This window comes from Eucyclogobius newberryi, unplaced genomic scaffold (genome assembly GCF_026437365.1).
Source record: "Eucyclogobius newberryi isolate DKJ021-1_F unplaced genomic scaffold, fEucNew1.0.hap1 SCAF_18, whole genome shotgun sequence".
Classification (NCBI taxonomy): domain Eukaryota; kingdom Metazoa; phylum Chordata; class Actinopteri; order Gobiiformes; family Gobiidae; genus Eucyclogobius; species Eucyclogobius newberryi.
Genome location: NW_027315812.1, coordinates 13,950,991 through 13,969,089, shown reverse-complemented (window position 1 = coordinate 13,969,089; position 18,099 = coordinate 13,950,991). Strand labels below are relative to the sequence as shown.

The following is an 18,099-nucleotide window of genomic DNA, read 5'->3' as shown; positions in this document are numbered from 1 at the left end:
ATAGATCACAGAGGAAGCTGCACATGGAAAATGACTTCTCCTGGTCTGACTCGGGGATATATGGACTGTATTGATCAAATGAAACTTACCAAAGTCTGGACAATGGCGTGGTTTGTGGCGTTCATGTGCGCGTTTAGCGGGAAGGAACACTCGCCGTCGCAGTAGTTGGCCGCGTAGCCTTCAGGAGCGATGATCCAGTCCTGAGAAAACAGTGGATATGAACAATTATTACACTTTTCTACACAGATTTTATTCGAACCGATAATGGTGCAGGATTAGATATTTTGACACCATTTTTTGGACATTCAAATGCAACAATATCTAGGTCATCCCAGTACAACGATCTTACCAAGTGTTTTTTAAATAACTTTTCTGGTTTCCATGGAGACGTTATCGCTTTGCCAGGCATATTCCACTGTATGGCATGAAATGTATCCTATATTATTCAACTACAGGTGTTTGTATCGCAAAGAATATACCTTGGGGGAAAAACGTAGTGTTACGGTGAGCGGGGTCTTCTCTTCACAAGTGTCACCTGTTTGTCTCCATGGAAGCTCAATGCCACAGTGTCAAACATTCTAGACAAAGTGATGACATCTCCACGGAGCCGAGCAGGCGGTGGACAATAATGGTCACAATAATTGACCACGCTGACAAACATTAGCCTCTATGTCCCTGTGGAGCCATCAGACCCTTATAACCACTCACTCCGTCTTAATTTTCTGAATGGAGATGAAACTCGCCGCTTAACTACTACTATTGTGAGCTCACCGAGTTTATTATTTTAGCTGTTGCAGATAAATTTAGGCCTGACCCCACGTCTGAGGACAGATCCCTGCTGAAGCTCTTTAGTCTGTGGAATCACTCAAGGAAGCAATTCTTCTCTCTTCTTTTCCTCCTTCCTTCCTTCCTTCCTCGATCGCTCCCTGCGTCGCACGTTTCGCTTTCGACAAATTCCCCGCACGTTTAATCCTCAAAGTGCTTTGGTCTTTCGCTCCTGTCTGTCTGTAGTCTGGTTGTTTTCGCACAGCTCTTCCTGTGTGCACCTCTGTACTGGCAGCCCTCCTCTAGATGTCAGTGCTGGTGTGTTACATGCTCAGACTAGTGACTGCCTTGAATAACTGCACCTCACTGTGTCTTTCTGAGAGGGTCAAACTAGGATTGTGGTTGTTTAGTCGTTCGATCGGTCAATGGTGGCTCAGGCAACCAAAATTTGAATTAACTGATGAACTATTTTAGTAGGATTGCAAGGATTTATATAGACAAGATAAGAAAGGATCAGGTTTGGAGTTTAGTTAGCAATTTGAGAGCGAATTGTGGGTTTAATTCGCAGTTTTACAGATGAATACAATGTTTACTACTACCTTTTGTAAAATATCTGCAATTGTGAGTTCTTGTGATGTTGTCAGAGCACTTTGGGTCAGATATGTGGCCTGATTGTCCAAATACTTCATCGTTTCGAGAGCTTTTGCCAACACGCATTGCAACCCTTTTTATTCCACTAATCATTGCACAGGGAATGCCTTTAAAGAAGCTATTTAAAAAGACAAGCATTTTATTATTACTTCTGTCGCATGTCATTTTTTAGTTTTACATTCTACCCAAAAGGACTTCCAAAAGGTTTTAAACATTGCACACCTGCCATCCCAGCTCCCGAAAGCTGACATAGAGCTCATGTCTCCTGCAGGCCGTCTTCTGGTCACTACTGTTGTAATCTGCAAAACAAAATCACAAACAATTACGGCACCGCATTACGCAAAAACATAAAATCGGACTCATTTGGAAAGCCATCCATCAAACGTGAGACTGGCCGAGTGGTTTTAAACGTCTGCCTGAATCGCATGAATGTACAGGAGCCTTATTGACTTTGAAGGCTTTAGGAGTTACACGCTGCGTCCCATATATTTCACTGGGTGGAGACAGTGCGGGCGTAAACCAAATCCTCATTACAGTAAGGTCAGTGTGCAGCCGAACGTGCTCCTCAGTCATTTGCCGGCTAATGCACTTGAACCCGTGCCTAATTGTATTCAGCGACATTCACATACGACTTGGCCAGGGCTCAGCAGATGACATACTGTGTTTACGGACCAGGGCAAGGAGTTTGTTCTTAATTATCTGTTCCCCCTTTGAGGCAGGCGAGTGGGGGGACAGCTACAAACAGTCACAGGTAGGAGTTTGTAGTCGGGGAGGTCATTGCTGGCTCTCAAATCCCAAGTGAAGTCTGTAAAAGTGACCCAACATTTCCAAGCTGCAGCACACTTTCTTCCCTGCGTGGAGAATTTGATTCTTTTGATTATTTTCCTCGTCACAAACCTCCCATAGAAAGATAATTAGAGGGAAAGACGTAGCCATTTTTGTGCCGTTGCATGTAACACAAAGGCAAACGGGTGTCCTGGTGGCCCCACAGAAACTCTCGAATCTAAAGCCACAAGGATTTAATTTGCCTCGGTCCTCCGTCTGCAAAGTTTCACACTGCAGATAATTATAAAAGCGTTAACTGTTTGGGCCTAAAACTGTTTGGTGGTTAGCAACATCGTATAGTTTATGCACCATATGTTATTATGCCTGCGACATGGGTCCACAAATCCACATTTAGCCCAAAATAGGTGTGTTTAAAAGTCTCGTAACTGTATAATTCACAGAAAGGTCCCAGAACATTTACTACATCAGCCACTTTGAAATAGGAATACAAAAAGTACAATTTCTGAACACACAGTCAAATATTTCATGCTTCATTTGCTGCATTTTTACAGCTTATTAATCTTAAAACCTTTACTGAACTATACACCTACCTATGATTAGTGGGCAATAGGGATATCACAGTATGAAATTTTACTGTCACAAATGAAGCCTGCGTAAATTCAGCCTGGAAGACCTAACTCCATCCATCTACATCAAGGCCACCATGGAAGGACCCCTCTCCCCAGCGCCATCATCGCACTCAAGCGGGCGCCCGCCTGTCCGTCTGTGAGAGTCAGATCCCTCACTTCACCATGGACTCTCCCAGGTTTCTGCGCTTATCCCAAAGAGGTTATGCAGTTTTTCCCGGCCAAGAAGGAGGCTGAAAGGACAGGGGGCGTCTGTACCATGGCCCCCGCACATGCTCCTCATCACCAATCAACGCTCTCAAGTGACTCCTCCTCGCTCCCAATCAGCACCCAGGCGGTCACATTTAAGCCCTCAGGCAGATGGCTCGGCCACTCAAACCGTACTGCGACCCACCACCTCCCCAGCTCCTCCTCTGCATTACCCTCATCCTCTACCTTCTCTTCACATCTACAACCACCAGTCTCCAGGCTCCGGGGGAGACATCTAATACAAATAGATCATGGAGTGCCCATGATTGCAACGACTTCCGCCGGGGTCTGAGCGCCGGGAAATAACTCACGAATAAAGCTTGCTAAACAGTCCATTCTCGTGGTCTCTTTGTCTCTCCAGGGTGAATTATTCTGAGAAGAAACACAACCCACAATTTACAAACTATACGCAATTATTGACACCAAGACCAACAATATTTAATTTTCTCTCATTCAAAATGTGTAATAGATCGCAATTTCTACAATATGTGACCAGCTTTATGAAATCAAACTTTTTGAAGTAAAGATATTAAGTTAATAATACACTTATAATAATATTTAAGTTGACATAAACAGCCAGATTTAAATAAATAACATTCAGGTTTTACTTTTTTAGAGAATAGATTGAAGTGAAATAACTTATTTTTTATTTGGATTGTACGATTGTGTCCTCAATAATCACAATTATACATTCACCAAATCATCTTTACATCATAACTTCATAACTTTCAAAATCCTGAAACACTAATTCCCAATTCCACAGGAGGTTGTGCTTCTTTTTAGCTCTGCAGGTAGAACTGCAACTGATCAAATTATAATGGAGCTTGAGAATCAGTCAAGTCTATTTGTGAGTGATGATTGTTGTTTTTAATCGCTAGGTCAACAGTCAATCCTTTGTCAGTAAAAGTATGTTGTTTGGGGCAGAGTCCTGACTTTGAAGTAATCATACATTTGACTATTATTTTGTGTCAAATTGTTGAAAAGTCTGCCTTTATGTTCATGTTATTTTCAAAACAATACTGAGTAAAACTGAGTCAAAAATGTAGATGATCATTACCATATTGCCCAGCCCCACCCCCACACAAGCTTTATTTACAAGGGTGTCAAATGGGGGTGAAGACAAGGAAGAGCATTCAGCAAATCAAGCCATGCACATGTGCTGCAGTTCAAACGTCTCGACCGACAGGCTGCGTGAGGACGATAAGCCTTTCAAACCCTTGTCACTTTTGCACTAGTCTTACATCATCCTGGTTAATTTGCCTCTGCCGTCCTGTTTAATTTGACAAAATTGTAGAAGACATTGAGTCAGATGCAGGCGGGGATTTGTCGCTCAGTCAGAACCACCACCCAGTCCTTCTGCGGCCGCCATGTTTGGTCAGCTGCATCTGAAGGACACGCTTACAGCCTCTAGGGTCACTGGCGTTGCCTTGTTACATCTCAAAGCCTTTCACTGACAACTAATGACACTTCAACAGAGAGGCCGCATCAGCGAAACGACTTTTACGTCTCAAATTGCACTTATAATTAGTTTCAGGCATCATCGTGGAACTTCTGGAGATTTTTGTGGTTAAATAATACACTTACTTGAGGTACTTTAAGGTTTTGTTAACACTTTTGTCTATCTTTTGGAATTAGTACAATCTGTGCATCATTTAACGCTTTCTCTGTCAGTTGTTGTTAACTTCAGTTGATAAGTACTTGAGTTTTCACCAAAATATTCAGGTATAATATACTTAATATGCTACGATAGTCATTTAAAGCAACAGCACTTCTACTCGAGTATAAAGATTGGCCTCTACTAACCCGTGTTTCAACGCACTCCTCTAAAACCACCTGATGTTTGTGTCCTATGAAGCCCAACTCTTCTGAGCTCCTCATAAAAATGTAGACTTATAATTTGAACTCGACTTGGCTGCTCGTTGCAATGAGGTTTCATCATCAAATCAAATTTCATTCTGAGCAGACGCTGTGACGGGCTGGCTGCAGCGGCCGTGTGTTTTGGCTGGACTGTTCTCAAACGGGACAGACGACAGCGAGGGGAGGGGGGGCTGGACCTGTCGCCGCGTGTGAGTAAATTAGACAGAGCAGTGAGTGAAAGACAGAAGCAAGACACTGACACTTAGGTCTGGGGCTAAAATGAGCAAGTGTTTTACAAGGAAAACAGTGTGCGAGCCGTGCAAGCTGCAGCACAAACTACTGTGAACTACTCCTTGGGCAAAACACTTAACACACCTTTAAGAGACTGGATGTGTATGAATATGTGACAATGAGAACTAAGAACTAAGCTCCTATTTAGTCAGAGGAAACGCTGACAAAAAAGTGTCAAACCGGCTTTAAAATGAACATGTATTGGTGGTACATTTAAATATTTCATTAATTTAGTCTTAGAGATAGTAATACAAGTGTCTTCCTTCATCCTAGGCAAGCCAAGTTTATTTGTAGAGCACAATCCGTATACTGAGTAATTCAAAGTGTTTTACAGAACAAGAAAAGATGCAATCACAATATAAACAAATAATAACATAAATATTAATTATAAAATATACCTTAAAGCGAAGAGTGCAAATAAAACCCTTTTAGTCACAAGCACGACTGAACAGAATTGTTTTGAGCCTATATTTGAACATTGTCAGACTGTTCCAGATTTTAGCTGCAGAAAACTGAATTCCAAATTAATTTAGCACTGCACATCCTGTACTTGTGTTACCAAAAGGTTCCTAATCTGATTGAATACTCCAAAAATGAGTTCCCTTTCTTTGTGAAAAGGGGATTGATACTATACAAAGAATAAGGAACTGCTAAGGTTTCTACAGTGTGAAATCTCTACAGAAATCTGCCAAAGTAAATCCAGTGTACAGCGCGGCACATACAGTAATCAAAGGCAATGAAAATAGATTTTTAACCAGCAGCAGCTTCATCAAACAGCTACAAAAATCCCAGACCAGAAAAGAACTGAGTGAGTATGTCATATCGGAATTAAAAAAGCAAAACTGACATTCATAGTCAATGGTAACCCTCGGAAACGGTCAGGTGTTTCCCGCGGTTATGCCCTCTTCCTGTCTGATAGGAAAGGCTGATGTGTTTAATGTGGGAATACACTGTTTATTCCTGACTCTGGGAGTGTACACAGCTCTTATGCACACGGGGTTATGTATGGCTTCTGAGCTGCTTCTTTGGGGATAGACTCATGATGTATTAGACCCTGACCTGAGCTAAATCTGAAAAAAACATGTCCCTTTTCTGTAGACTTTACGGTAGCGGTGTCCACGACAGGGAGCGGTGTGTAAACGTCGGAGGAGAGGAAACTCCGACTGAAAGAACAAAGCTGACCTGATGTGAACCTGAGCCAGGGAGGAAAGAGGGCGGATTTAATACATTAGTTACATAAACATAATTCAAGACCAAACAGACACTGGAGTTTGGGTTTGGTCACAGCATGTATGCAAGGTCCTGTGCGACCTCAGCAGCGTGAGATTTACCGGTACTCCACGCTCCAACAATTTGATGAACATCTTTCCACAGCCTCATATACTTGTCCTATGGGCCGAATTGTAGGATTAGTGTGGGCATAATAGTGCAGTCTGTCAATCAAAACACTGGAACCAACTGCATTTTCCAAAGTAGGGAGTGACGAGATTATTTGGTTCGTAGATTATAATTGTGATTATTCAGCTCTCAATATAATGCAACCCAAAAAATTATGATTAGAAGCAAAAATAAGTTATTTTAAGTCAATCATTGCTCCAAAAAAAGAAAAGCTGAATGTAAAGTTCCGTTTATGTCACTTTACGTTATCATTAGACCACATACTTAGACAATAGGATTCGAAGAAAGGCTTTAGCTGCTACTAGTGTTCCCAAACAGAGCCAAACCAATGATTGTCACGTGATCAATGATGTATAAAGTTATTGTAGCTAGATAATAATGCATTTTTGAACCGTCATAGCCAAACCACTACAATTAAGCTATGTCCAAGTGACCAAATCTGATGCAACGTCTCGACCGTCTTCACCGTCCAAACAGGAGCTTTCACAGTTCATATTAATCCATGTGGTCATTTTATACATTGTGTGGTTAACGCTGCAAACCTAATGTAAGGATTTTCCACACAGTTGTCAGTCTGCTGGGCTTATTTAAGAGGAATCGCGCAGATATTTCATGTGGGCTTTCATTGAAGGTAAAGGCTCAGATTTGTGGTGCCCATAAACCGCATCAGCCCTTCCTGCCTGTAAAAGTTTAATGCCACAGTGCGACAGCGGAGCCCATCACACTCCCATTCACTTCTGTTTCCTGCCATTTCAAACCATACAGAGATTGTTCACGTATTAATTGAAAAGTGCAGTACTTATTGGCATTTTCCACGATAGAATATCAACACAAGTTACATGCTTGACATTGTTTGGTTTGAAAAATACAATGAAAAACAAATATATGGTCGATATCGGTTTTTATCCATGTTTTAACACTGTTCCCTCATCATTCCTTTGCTCCGTTTTATTTTGATTGATTTATGCCTGTTTAAGTACTCCTGTGTTGCCCTGCATGTTAGGCTTGAGTGTTTTAAGCTTTGTTTTCACCTACCACCCATCTCCGCCCACAGCTCTGTAATTTTTTGCAATTATTGCAATATTTTTCATACTCCAGGTCATACATGCAGGGTTAAATGTCAGGTAGTAATTCTTCAACAATAAAAACACATTGCGAAACACTATTAAAAGCTGCGCATTTATGAACAGGACGTTAATGGACCCGTTTCCGTTATAAGCTATTTTAGCTCAATAGTGTGTTTAACAATGAATAAAATGTGAAATCATTACTGTACGTTATAGTATAATACAAAAGTGAATTGTAATTTTTTTTTTTTTGATTTTTCTAAATATAAACAGAACAAAACATGACAAAGAACATGACAAGGAACTTAAAAATGTACATAAAACATCCAAATAGTCCTATAGTCTAAAGTTTTCACATACATGTCTTCTTTGGACAGAACATTGGAGCCAGAAAAAAGCCATAACAACAGTAGGAGAAACTTATTATTATTAACTCATTACAAATTATGATAAACACTTCTAACCTGCTTTAAACCATATGTTACCAGTTACATCGGCTCATTAGTCTGCAATGCTAATGGACAATGAAGGAAAAGCAGACATTTCCAACATATATAAACATGCCAATACCAAAAACATATCCAGTCCAAAACGAAGGCCTACTGTACGCAAAGCTCTAAAACTCGCAGCTTTTGCCCCATATGTTTGACAAGCTTTGCAGCAGTTATTTTACGCCGGTGAGCGAGTGGCAGTCGTTTTCCAGGGCTGTTCTGTTCAGGAAAACACAGCTCCACTGAACTATAAAGTAGCACTGATCCTCGCGCTGATACTAAACTCTTTACACTGTGTGCCATTCATGCTGCCTCTTGAGCCACTTTCCCAGCACCTACAGCAGGAAAAGGCTGTAAATTACATGTACACCACTCAATCCAGAAATACATTAATCAAGTGGTCCCGATTCAGGTAGTGAAGGCAGCGCGTTGTGTTTAAGGAACATGGCCTCTACTTCAACCGTGAAAGGACATGAGTATTACTTTTATAGTTATTTTTAATATCTCACTGTCTTTTAGAGATTTCAATAGCAAAAAGTTTTCACAGGACCTATGGCTGTCAAATGTATTGATCCCCAGACACTAATAAATACCACAACTAGATACAATACAAAAACAGAACTATTTTAAGACAATTAAACTAATGAATGAAACTTTTTTTATTGTTGCAATTGAGTTTCAAATGTTAGTATCGAGATAATTACTGGTCTGATCTTGAAAGCTATGCAAAGTTGGGCCTGGTTAGTACTGACATGGGGAAAACACATTTCTGTAGTGGTGCAGCAGTGGCTCAGTGGTTAAAGTGCTCGTCCACCAACATTAAAGTCCCGCTCAAACCCGTACAACAGCATTGTAGAAACGTCTATCATCTAAAATTGTCCTGACAAACCTTTAATGCTACTACCATAATCCTGCCCCCAAAATCTGACTTACCGGTACTTTAAAACATCTTTGAGAAACTGCATATTTGGTGGCCACAGTGGCATCCTGCGTAATAACATACCAATTTATTCTGTAACTATGTGATTTAGCCAAAAGATAGACAGCCAAACTTCCATTTATACGGGCTTGGGATGAGCACAACTTGTCAACTGTCACAATAATCAACTCATTGTTCAATAAATACTGTAATAGTGGGAACCATATTTTGCGGGACTCAATAACATTGTGTGTGTATATTTTATTTAGCTTTGTGGGGATATTGTGTTGAATCAGTAACGTCTATGATCACGACACGGTGCACACTTTCATAGTGACATTCTTCTGTAGCAATATATCGCACTTAAATCTGTGATCGTGACTAACCTACTTGTAGCTGATGTCTTTGTATGGCGACCCGGCAAACTTCCATCTGAATTAGAATTTACATTTTCAAGACTAGAGTGCAGACGTCGCCTACTCCGTCAGTGTCAGCCTCAGAGCCGCGATGACGACAGGGAAGAAAAATGTCCCCCATGTTTTGCCGGGTCCCTCCTACGAGCCTGTACACTACTGAAGTTTATCTTTCGTCCTGTCTTTCATCACAGCCCTTATTAAGCCCTGCTCCGTGTCTAATTACTGTGACGGTAAACAAAAGGGGGCCGGGCGGGACAGCACCCACAAGAAGAATGACAAGGACAAGATTAAACGCAACACAGCTGGCTTAGCGCTGTGTTATTATGATACTTGGAGCGATACTGTTAGCGCGGTCGGGCCTTTAGCTGTGAGGTTAATGACTAGCTATGTCTAATTACAGGACTGGCTGCGCTGTCCTGGGACGGTAGTTAGCGTCCCCCACAGTCAAAGCCCAGCCCGACTGGGATTAACTCTGTGGCCTTCTTCTCCCACAACTTAAGGTGTTGCATTGTTCTTTTTGGAAACGAGGAAACCACCTTTTCCACAAGCGACATAATGGATAGAAGGATAATAACAAAGTGGGGGAAATGGAAAATGTAGGTGGTAATGAACTGCCAAACTATATTACATTTACATCAAATACTTTGATCGCTGAATAAATCCAATTGCACTTTACAAGTACGGTTTTGCTTGCAACTAATGTCACTTTTGGCTGAAGTATTTAATCAGCACAACAACCATTTGTTTTTTATTTTTTAAACCAGATGCCTTTTTTGTGGCAATCACTCACAAATATTGACTCTTGAGGTGTCTTTTTCAACAAGTAATTGTACACACCAACATCCTATTACTTACTTCTAAATTGAAAACCAACAGAAAAAAGAAAATGGCTTGATTTCTTGCTTACTTTCTTTTTTCGTCCTCCTTTTTTCCTTCTAATTCTGGTATATTGCTTTAACTAAATTATGATTAGATTTAAAAGTGCACTTTGTAACTTTTCTGGTGGACGGTCTGCCACCTGCTTGTCTCCATGGTGATGTCATTACTAAGTCATCCTCACTGATGATAAGAAAGCATGTTTTTCAAGGCAATAAAAACACCTGCAAGTCAAATTCAAGTCCAATTCAAGTCTAGGAAAAGCGGACTAGAAAAGCTACGCAGTGCACATTTAGCTTCAACTTGAGTAATATTATTTTGCATCCATACCATTACTTGAGTAGTTTGGCATCTCCACTCCACCCACCTTTAAGAGTGTGTCATAATAATAGCAGATGACTTTTCCACTTAACATTCCTGTAAGAACCACAAAACACGACCGAAAACCTGGCCGGTGACTAATCGTGACTTTTTGGAGCTCGGCGAAAAATAAAGATGATTTATTATAGATACATGATCATGCCATTATCTTTTGACTAAATGTTGCAGAAATGTATTTGGCCGATTCTGTCCGCGTGTCATCTGGAAGGCATTTAATATCACACGTTGTCTGCTCAAAGAAGAATGAAAATGGGAAAATAACAAGGTCCAAACCCTCACAGGGAACCCAAGATGTTCTAGTTAAGAGCAATATGTATTTGTGCTCTGGGAAAACTGGGAATGAAGGTTATGACAAATGAAATGGTGAAGGTTTTGAGACATTCAGGCATAACATGTCAAACAAGAATAAAACTATAAACAACTGGACTAAAAAGTTATGAAAGTTATGTATCGTTACTTTTTCCACACAGAAATTCATCCACCATTATTAACGAGGTTATTCCCATTGATTTGGGGAGTCCTGGCCTATTGTACATGTTTTTAGTGATGGTGGAAACCAGCGCACCAAAGGAAACTGGAGCAGGCACAAGAGAAATGGTAAACTCCACAAAAGAAGTCTCCAAGCCGCCAGGGAAACGAACCCAGGACCTTCTTGCTGTACAATACAAGACAAAACAATATACTTTATTGTCCCTTTGGGGAAATTGGTCTAGGACTCGTGCTGTAGTGCTTTGGTTAAAAAACTAAATACACTCATCACAAGAAGTAACTCACAGCAGAAACACAACTAACAGGGCACAGTTTCAGTTCTCGGCTCTATGATTCAGGAGCCTTAAAGATGTAGGTAAAAGTGAGGTGAAAGCACTAACCTTTATTCCACTGTGTTATTATAGCATGATTATGATAGCGTGATTTGTTTATCTATTTTGAAACAGACATTTAAATCTGTTGCCCTTTAAAGTGTAGCCTCCTCCATTTCTCCAGTCTTGGTCCCAGCACGAAGAATAAGTGATTGTGAAATAAATTATAAAAACAATATCTTCATGAGGAAACTAATAAAATAAAAAATATCTGCTTTGTCACAAAGTATTCATTGAACCCTATTTTTACAAAGTGGCTCTATGTAAAAGTGAAAGCAAACATCTTGCACCCTTCTGTGCTCATGGTGTTTTCTTAAATTATTGAAGATGTGGTACAGTTTGTGGGACAAGCTTTACAGTTCTCCCCCTGAGTGCTCCCACAGGACAGAGCCCATCCATCCAGTCCTCTCCTCCCTGTCCCGGGACGAGTGGTGCCGTATTGAAACCATATGCCCTCCTGAATTCCTCCAGGATCCTCCCAGCTCGTGCTAACCCAGCGGTGGGGTGCGGGCCGCGGACACTCGGCTGTCGCGAGGGGGGCCTCCCCGCTTCCTGTGTAGGATCTAAATATTTACACTCCCCGCCGTCCCGAGTGGCGAGGCGGGGAGGGCTTGATGTTACGGGTTATGTAAAGTCCAATGCTGCGTTTTTAACAGATTGTCCTTTGAGCTGGGAACCGTCGTAAATATGAAGACATAAACTTAACCTACTTTACAGTATACAAAGATAATACTGAATATATCCACGCCAAATCCTCTACCTCCCAGCGTGCCTTAACGTATATTCATAGATCATGATTTAAGACAGACCACACCCCACCTAAAGCAACATAACGAGTTACCCACTGCTTTACTTGACCATTTGTATATTGACCAAGTTAGCACAGTAGTTGGCACAAATAACTCAATGCAAGCGACTAAAGATTATGGAATACCTCATTTGAAAATATTGGCTTTAGTGGCATTACCGGATTTTCAAATCACAGGAAGAAGGAAGTAGATATTTGAATCCATCTGAAGAGCTCCTAGTGCTCACAAACCTTTTGGTACATTGTTAATATTTCCATGCTTTAGTCACTGCTTTTACAGCTCTTACTTCCAGCTTTACAAGAGATAAAATTCTTCATTAAATCATTCCAGCAACACTTAATTGCTATCTGCCAAATACAGACTACTTAAAGAAAAAAATGCCTCTTCCAGCTTTAGGAAAACAAGGATGGCATTGATAATGGTGGAGCCGGGCCACATTGCGAGCACATGGCGAGCACCTTCTCCCTCTGGTGCAGAATCCTGGCTCGACCGTCTCTTCAAAACATCTTGACATGAGGCTCAAAAACAATCTGTGGATGTCTGTGGCCAAAGGTGACAGTGGATGAGTCTGGAGCCAGAAGTGAACATGTGGTCCTCTCGAACTGTCCCGCAGCATAACAAATGATGAGGCTTTGTTCTCTGTTATGTCAGCCTTTCATCTAACGCAATTACTGAGAAGAAGCCCCGCGGGATTTTAACTTACAACCTCTTGTGCTAACATCATTAAGGTGCAGCCTATGGGGAATACGAGAGATAATACTGAATACAGCCAAGAAAAAGGCATTCAATATTAGGGCTGGGCCATTTCATATTGTTCATGATGTATTGATATATTTTGAGGAAATTAGACCATTGTGACACATTTTGTATGTAGGGTTGAGCAACATTGACAAATAAAAACATCTCTCTATTTTTTTGGAGTATCTTAATAACGCTTTTAGATGATATTATGTTAATCCAGTAGAAATGTATTAAAACATGTCTTTCAACGTATTAGATAAGGTTTAATTATCAGACAGATGTGAAATGTCTGTCAAATGTGTCACAAAAGTTCAGAAATATCACCTTATACACTCGGTTTACAACATAACATTACATTTAATCAGCTCTTTTACTATAAATTATTTACTCGATATTAAAAACAACATTCAATATATTATCTAAAATTAGTTACATTGCCCACTTCTAGTATGCGCACGCACATTTCCGCTACCATTTAAACTAATTCATATAGCCCAAAACCAGTTAGCACTATTGGATAATGTCTACAGTTATAATTTATATATGGTCAGTTATATAGTTACTACAAATGTTCTTTTATACCTTAAATTTTTGGAACATATGTAGTGGGTGTGTTATGTCTCCATCTGTGCTGGCAAAGTTTCCGGAAGTGGAAGTATTGTAATTTTAGAATAATTACTCATTCATCTTTAAAAACGAACATTATAATGAGTGATATTCTTATAATTTAAGACAAATTGAATGAGTTTCAAAGCATCAAAAAGTCTTTCCTCAGGTCTTTCTGTTGCGTTTGTAGCGACAGCAGCCTTAGACCTCCACACCTGCTCCCTGTCTGCGGCCCGAGCTGTGATGGATGACCTGCCCAGAGTGAACTCAGCTCCTCCTGTAACAACTCCAGGGCCTGACTGTATGAACAACACTCTGCCACTGTGCCGCTAACTGCACTTTAAATGTCTCCACGAGGCTCGGGCCAAAGCTGGCGGGGAAACAGAGGACTGAGCCGCCGCTTCATGACACACGGCCGTGAATGGATGGAGTGGCTGCTACCTGGAAAGACATTGCCTCGTCTCTGCAATAGCTTTAACATCTGCAACGTTCACAGGCGTTTGGACGGGGGTCATACAATTGGCTAAATTTAGACATGATCCAGAAAAACGTGACATCATCATTGTAGAAGTACTTTTTGCCATCCATCCAGCCATCCATCCATCCATTTTCTACCGCTTGTTCCCTTTCGGGGTCGTGGGTGACTGGAGCCTATCCCAGTGACTTCGGGCCTTAGGCGGGGTACATCCTGGACAGTGGCCAACTCGTCGCAGGGCCAGACATAGACATTATAGACATTACATTCACTCTCACATTCATTCACTCGGGCCAATTTAGAGTCACCAATTTTTGCCTAACACATTCATTTCTTTGGACTTTTTGACATGCACAACATTTTTACTTACAACTTGAGTACTTTTGTTTACTTACTTACACATTTTCTCAAACTAGTGACTATTTGTATCATGAATTATGTTTAAATTTATATTGTTTCAAATGCCCAGTTTATACCTTATTTAAGCAATGAAAAATATAACAATGTAACCTTGGTATAACAAGCTATTCATAAAAAGCAAAGCTAAATATAGAACATGACATCAGGGAAAGGATCTGGCATTAAACATATAAATAATGCATAATGCATACAGTATAATGTCTATTAGAATATATTAAAAAAACAACAACATATGAAACAAGATACAGATGGACTTGCTTAATTTAGAAGCCAATGTTTTACCACCCAAAAATAAATTTAAAAAATCACTACAAGCTGTCTCCATTGCAAACATTTAAAAAGAAGAGCCCTTTGAGTAGCTATATGTGACGCTTAGGGGTAAGAGCTGATTGGCTGTTCAAGGGTGGTCCGCCCTGTTTCACTTTTCAGTCAAAAAGCTGTTCAAACACTGTGCTTGTGACCAAAAAATTAATTCATGTTAGTAGTCGTGATGAGCCAAAGGGTTTGTGGGGAGCCAGGAACAATTTAGATTCAAATATCTACTTCCTCCTCTCCCTGTTTGAAAATCAGGTATCGCAGCTTTAAATCAATTTGCATACTTTGATGGGCCAGAGGATGGAAGAATGACAAAAACTGCATTAATTTCTATTCATAACCCATGCCGACCCATACTAACATGACATTTCTACTGGGCCATAGTCTGTTGCATCTGTCAAATTAGCCTCTGCTCATGCGTATCACAGCCTGGTTTATTTTAGCATTTGTACTGTAACGCTCAAACACAAAGGGGCCCTCACAGGAGCAGTTCTGCTTACATCGCTGCATCCTGCCAGAAAACCCACAACAGGTGAAAGGTGAAGGGATTAGAGCTTGATTTAATTTGGACGGGGCTCATAACGTTCAGCTTAGACCTCATTACATCATGTGTGCGGCAGGACGAGGAGCAGCGAGGACTGATGAGCGGTTCAGAAGAGGAGGTCACCTGTCAGGGCCCATTTACAGAACTGTACATGGGTCAAATCCTCAGAAGAGAATATGGTTTTGGTTTTCAGGGAAGGTACTTTCATATGAAGAAGCAGAGCAATAGATAAGTTACACAAACTTTTAGGTAAACAAGAAATCTTTAGGCAAACAGATAGGGAATATATTTCTATTTTAAAGGCACTGTATGTAACTTGTTGGAGATGTTATTACTTTGCCTGGAATGTTCTAAACAGTATGGCATATTTACACTTATCTATCCAAGGACCAAAGTTGGAGATGTTTTATGAGGCATTTCTGAGCAATAAAAACACCTGTAATTACCGGTAATTAAATCCACCAGAAAAGTTACACAATGAACCTTTAAGTGTGTTGCTCTGAAAGATGAAATAGGAAATGATGCTGATCATTTTTACTATGGTTTGAGCTAATCTCAGAGTCAAATCCCCTAAAAAATGTAAATAATTGGGTTAAAAATTAGGTTAAAAAACATTACAATATTAAACCACTTAAAGGCGTAATGGACGATTTTTCGCCGATTTGAGAACTCAAGTGTGCATGCGCACTCCCCCCGTGCGGACGCACAAAAAAGCCTCGATGCTAACGTGCGTTTGTTTATTAGCGCGACGGATCGCATTTCTCGTCTCCCGTAGATTTCCGTCTCTTCTGAGCCAGCTCAAACTGTCTTCCTCTGTCTTAATTTTGTCCTGTACACTGAGGGAACTATATTACGATAGATCCATGTGCTTTGACACAGGGAAACATGTTGCTCTCCTGGGGACGAGCCAGAACGTGGCTGCAGGTGAGCAGTAGGTGCGTTCTATGATTGATACGTGGCAGGACTAATCGTTAGTTCACGCCACGAGGAAATGAGACTCAGATTTAGGCCAAAAAATCGTCCATTCCACCTTTAATTTACAAAAAAACAAACAAACAACAGAAAATATATGACTATTTTGAAGTTTGTTTTAATCAGACACAACTGTAGCTGGGACAACTAATATTTCTTTTTGAGGACAATATGTTTGAGATTTTGGCACTTTGTATTAAGCTCTTGATCCTTACTTTGATCCTATTCTTTGATAATGAGAATAACCATATTCCCCAAATAAATCCTGCACAAATTTCTTGGACGGTACAGTTTGTCCTTGGACATGTCAAGTAGGTAATGCACTTTAATAATTTATTCATTACTAGACATTTCCTGCTTGTATCGTCACCAAACTGAAAGATTAAAAGAATAATACACACGCAATCTGGAGAGGATTTTTCATCTTAAGCGTTCTGATTAGAGGAAGATTTTCCTCAAGTCATCAGCAGTATCTCAAAGAATAAAACAACACATTCAGCCAATTCCCTCTGCAGTTTTAAATAGTGTAATTGTGTGTGCCTAACCTGCAGGGGGGGGTCCTCTGTGCCCGTCCTGGGGTTGTGGCGAGCGGTTGCGGTTCTGTTGCCGTTGTCGCTTGCCGCCGGTCGATCGAGCCGTTCGAAAGTGCACTTCGCTGACTTTGAAAAAGGCCACCAAGAACGGCTGCTTCTCCAGAGCGCCATCGCGACCCACAAGCCCCGCCTCCTTGGAGCTGATGCTTTGACCTGCAATTCACAATTAATTAGGTTTGAGTTTATGAAAAAGGCCGTGTAATTGTGCAAATTCAACCAAAATCAGTAAATCAATGGCTTGAGTTGGTCCTGGTTAAAGCCCAGTTTAGTCCTGATGAAGACCTCATTTGATCCTGTTCTAGATCTGGTTTAGTTCCAGGTTTAGTCCCAATATCCATGTGGTTTGTGCGCAAGTGTGAACTAGATTATTGCTGGTGAACTAGAACAATTTGGTCCCAATTTGAGCCCATTTTAATGTAGTCCTGATATGGATTTGGTTTGATCCTGTACAGTTCTAGTCCAGGTTTAGTCCTGATCTAGTCCAGGTTTAGTCCTGATCTAGTCTGGGTTCAGCTTCGGGTTTAGTTCTTGTTTAGTCCCAATTTTGATGTTGTGAATGTGCAAGTGGGAAAAACTTAAATTGACCAAATCACTCCTCAATAAAACCAAATGTAAGCATCAAAATGAAATAATGATGTGTAAAAGATGAGTCTGAATAGGTTTTAGGCCAGGGCGCACAAGATAAACACAAGTGTCTTACCGCTGCTGGTCTCTATGCTGATCTGCAGGCCCAGGTTGTGCACCGGGCTCATGATCCAGAGGTTACTGGTAGCTGTGATGTCAAACTCCAGCCAGCCCTCCTCAGCGGCCCATAGTCTGCGCGACTCGAGCAGGAATAGGTCTGCCTCCCTACAGAGACAAAAAAACCAACCCATTGTCAATAGGGTGAGCTCACATGACAGCAGAACAGTCTCAAATTCCTACAGTTTCAAGGGGATTGAGCAAGAGATGAGTCAAAAGTCAATGGTTCCAATTAAGTTTTAACGCTAAG

General features: G+C 40.8%; 1 protein-coding gene across 1 annotated transcript in view; it reads right to left on the bottom strand.

Moving 5' to 3' along the window:
• Positions 1-18,099, bottom strand: part of bmp6 (bone morphogenetic protein 6) — a 69,355-nt gene that overhangs the window by 1,983 nt on the left and 49,273 nt on the right. The window contains exons 3-6 of the mRNA XM_072450590.1: positions 17,809-17,957; positions 17,061-17,261; positions 1,639-1,715; positions 90-200 (exon numbers count right to left, since the gene is read on the bottom strand). Of these exons, the coding sequence (XP_072306691.1) occupies positions 90-200; positions 1,639-1,715; positions 17,061-17,261; positions 17,809-17,957 (538 nt within the window). The remainder of the gene's footprint in view (positions 1-89; positions 201-1,638; positions 1,716-17,060; positions 17,262-17,808; positions 17,958-18,099) is intronic.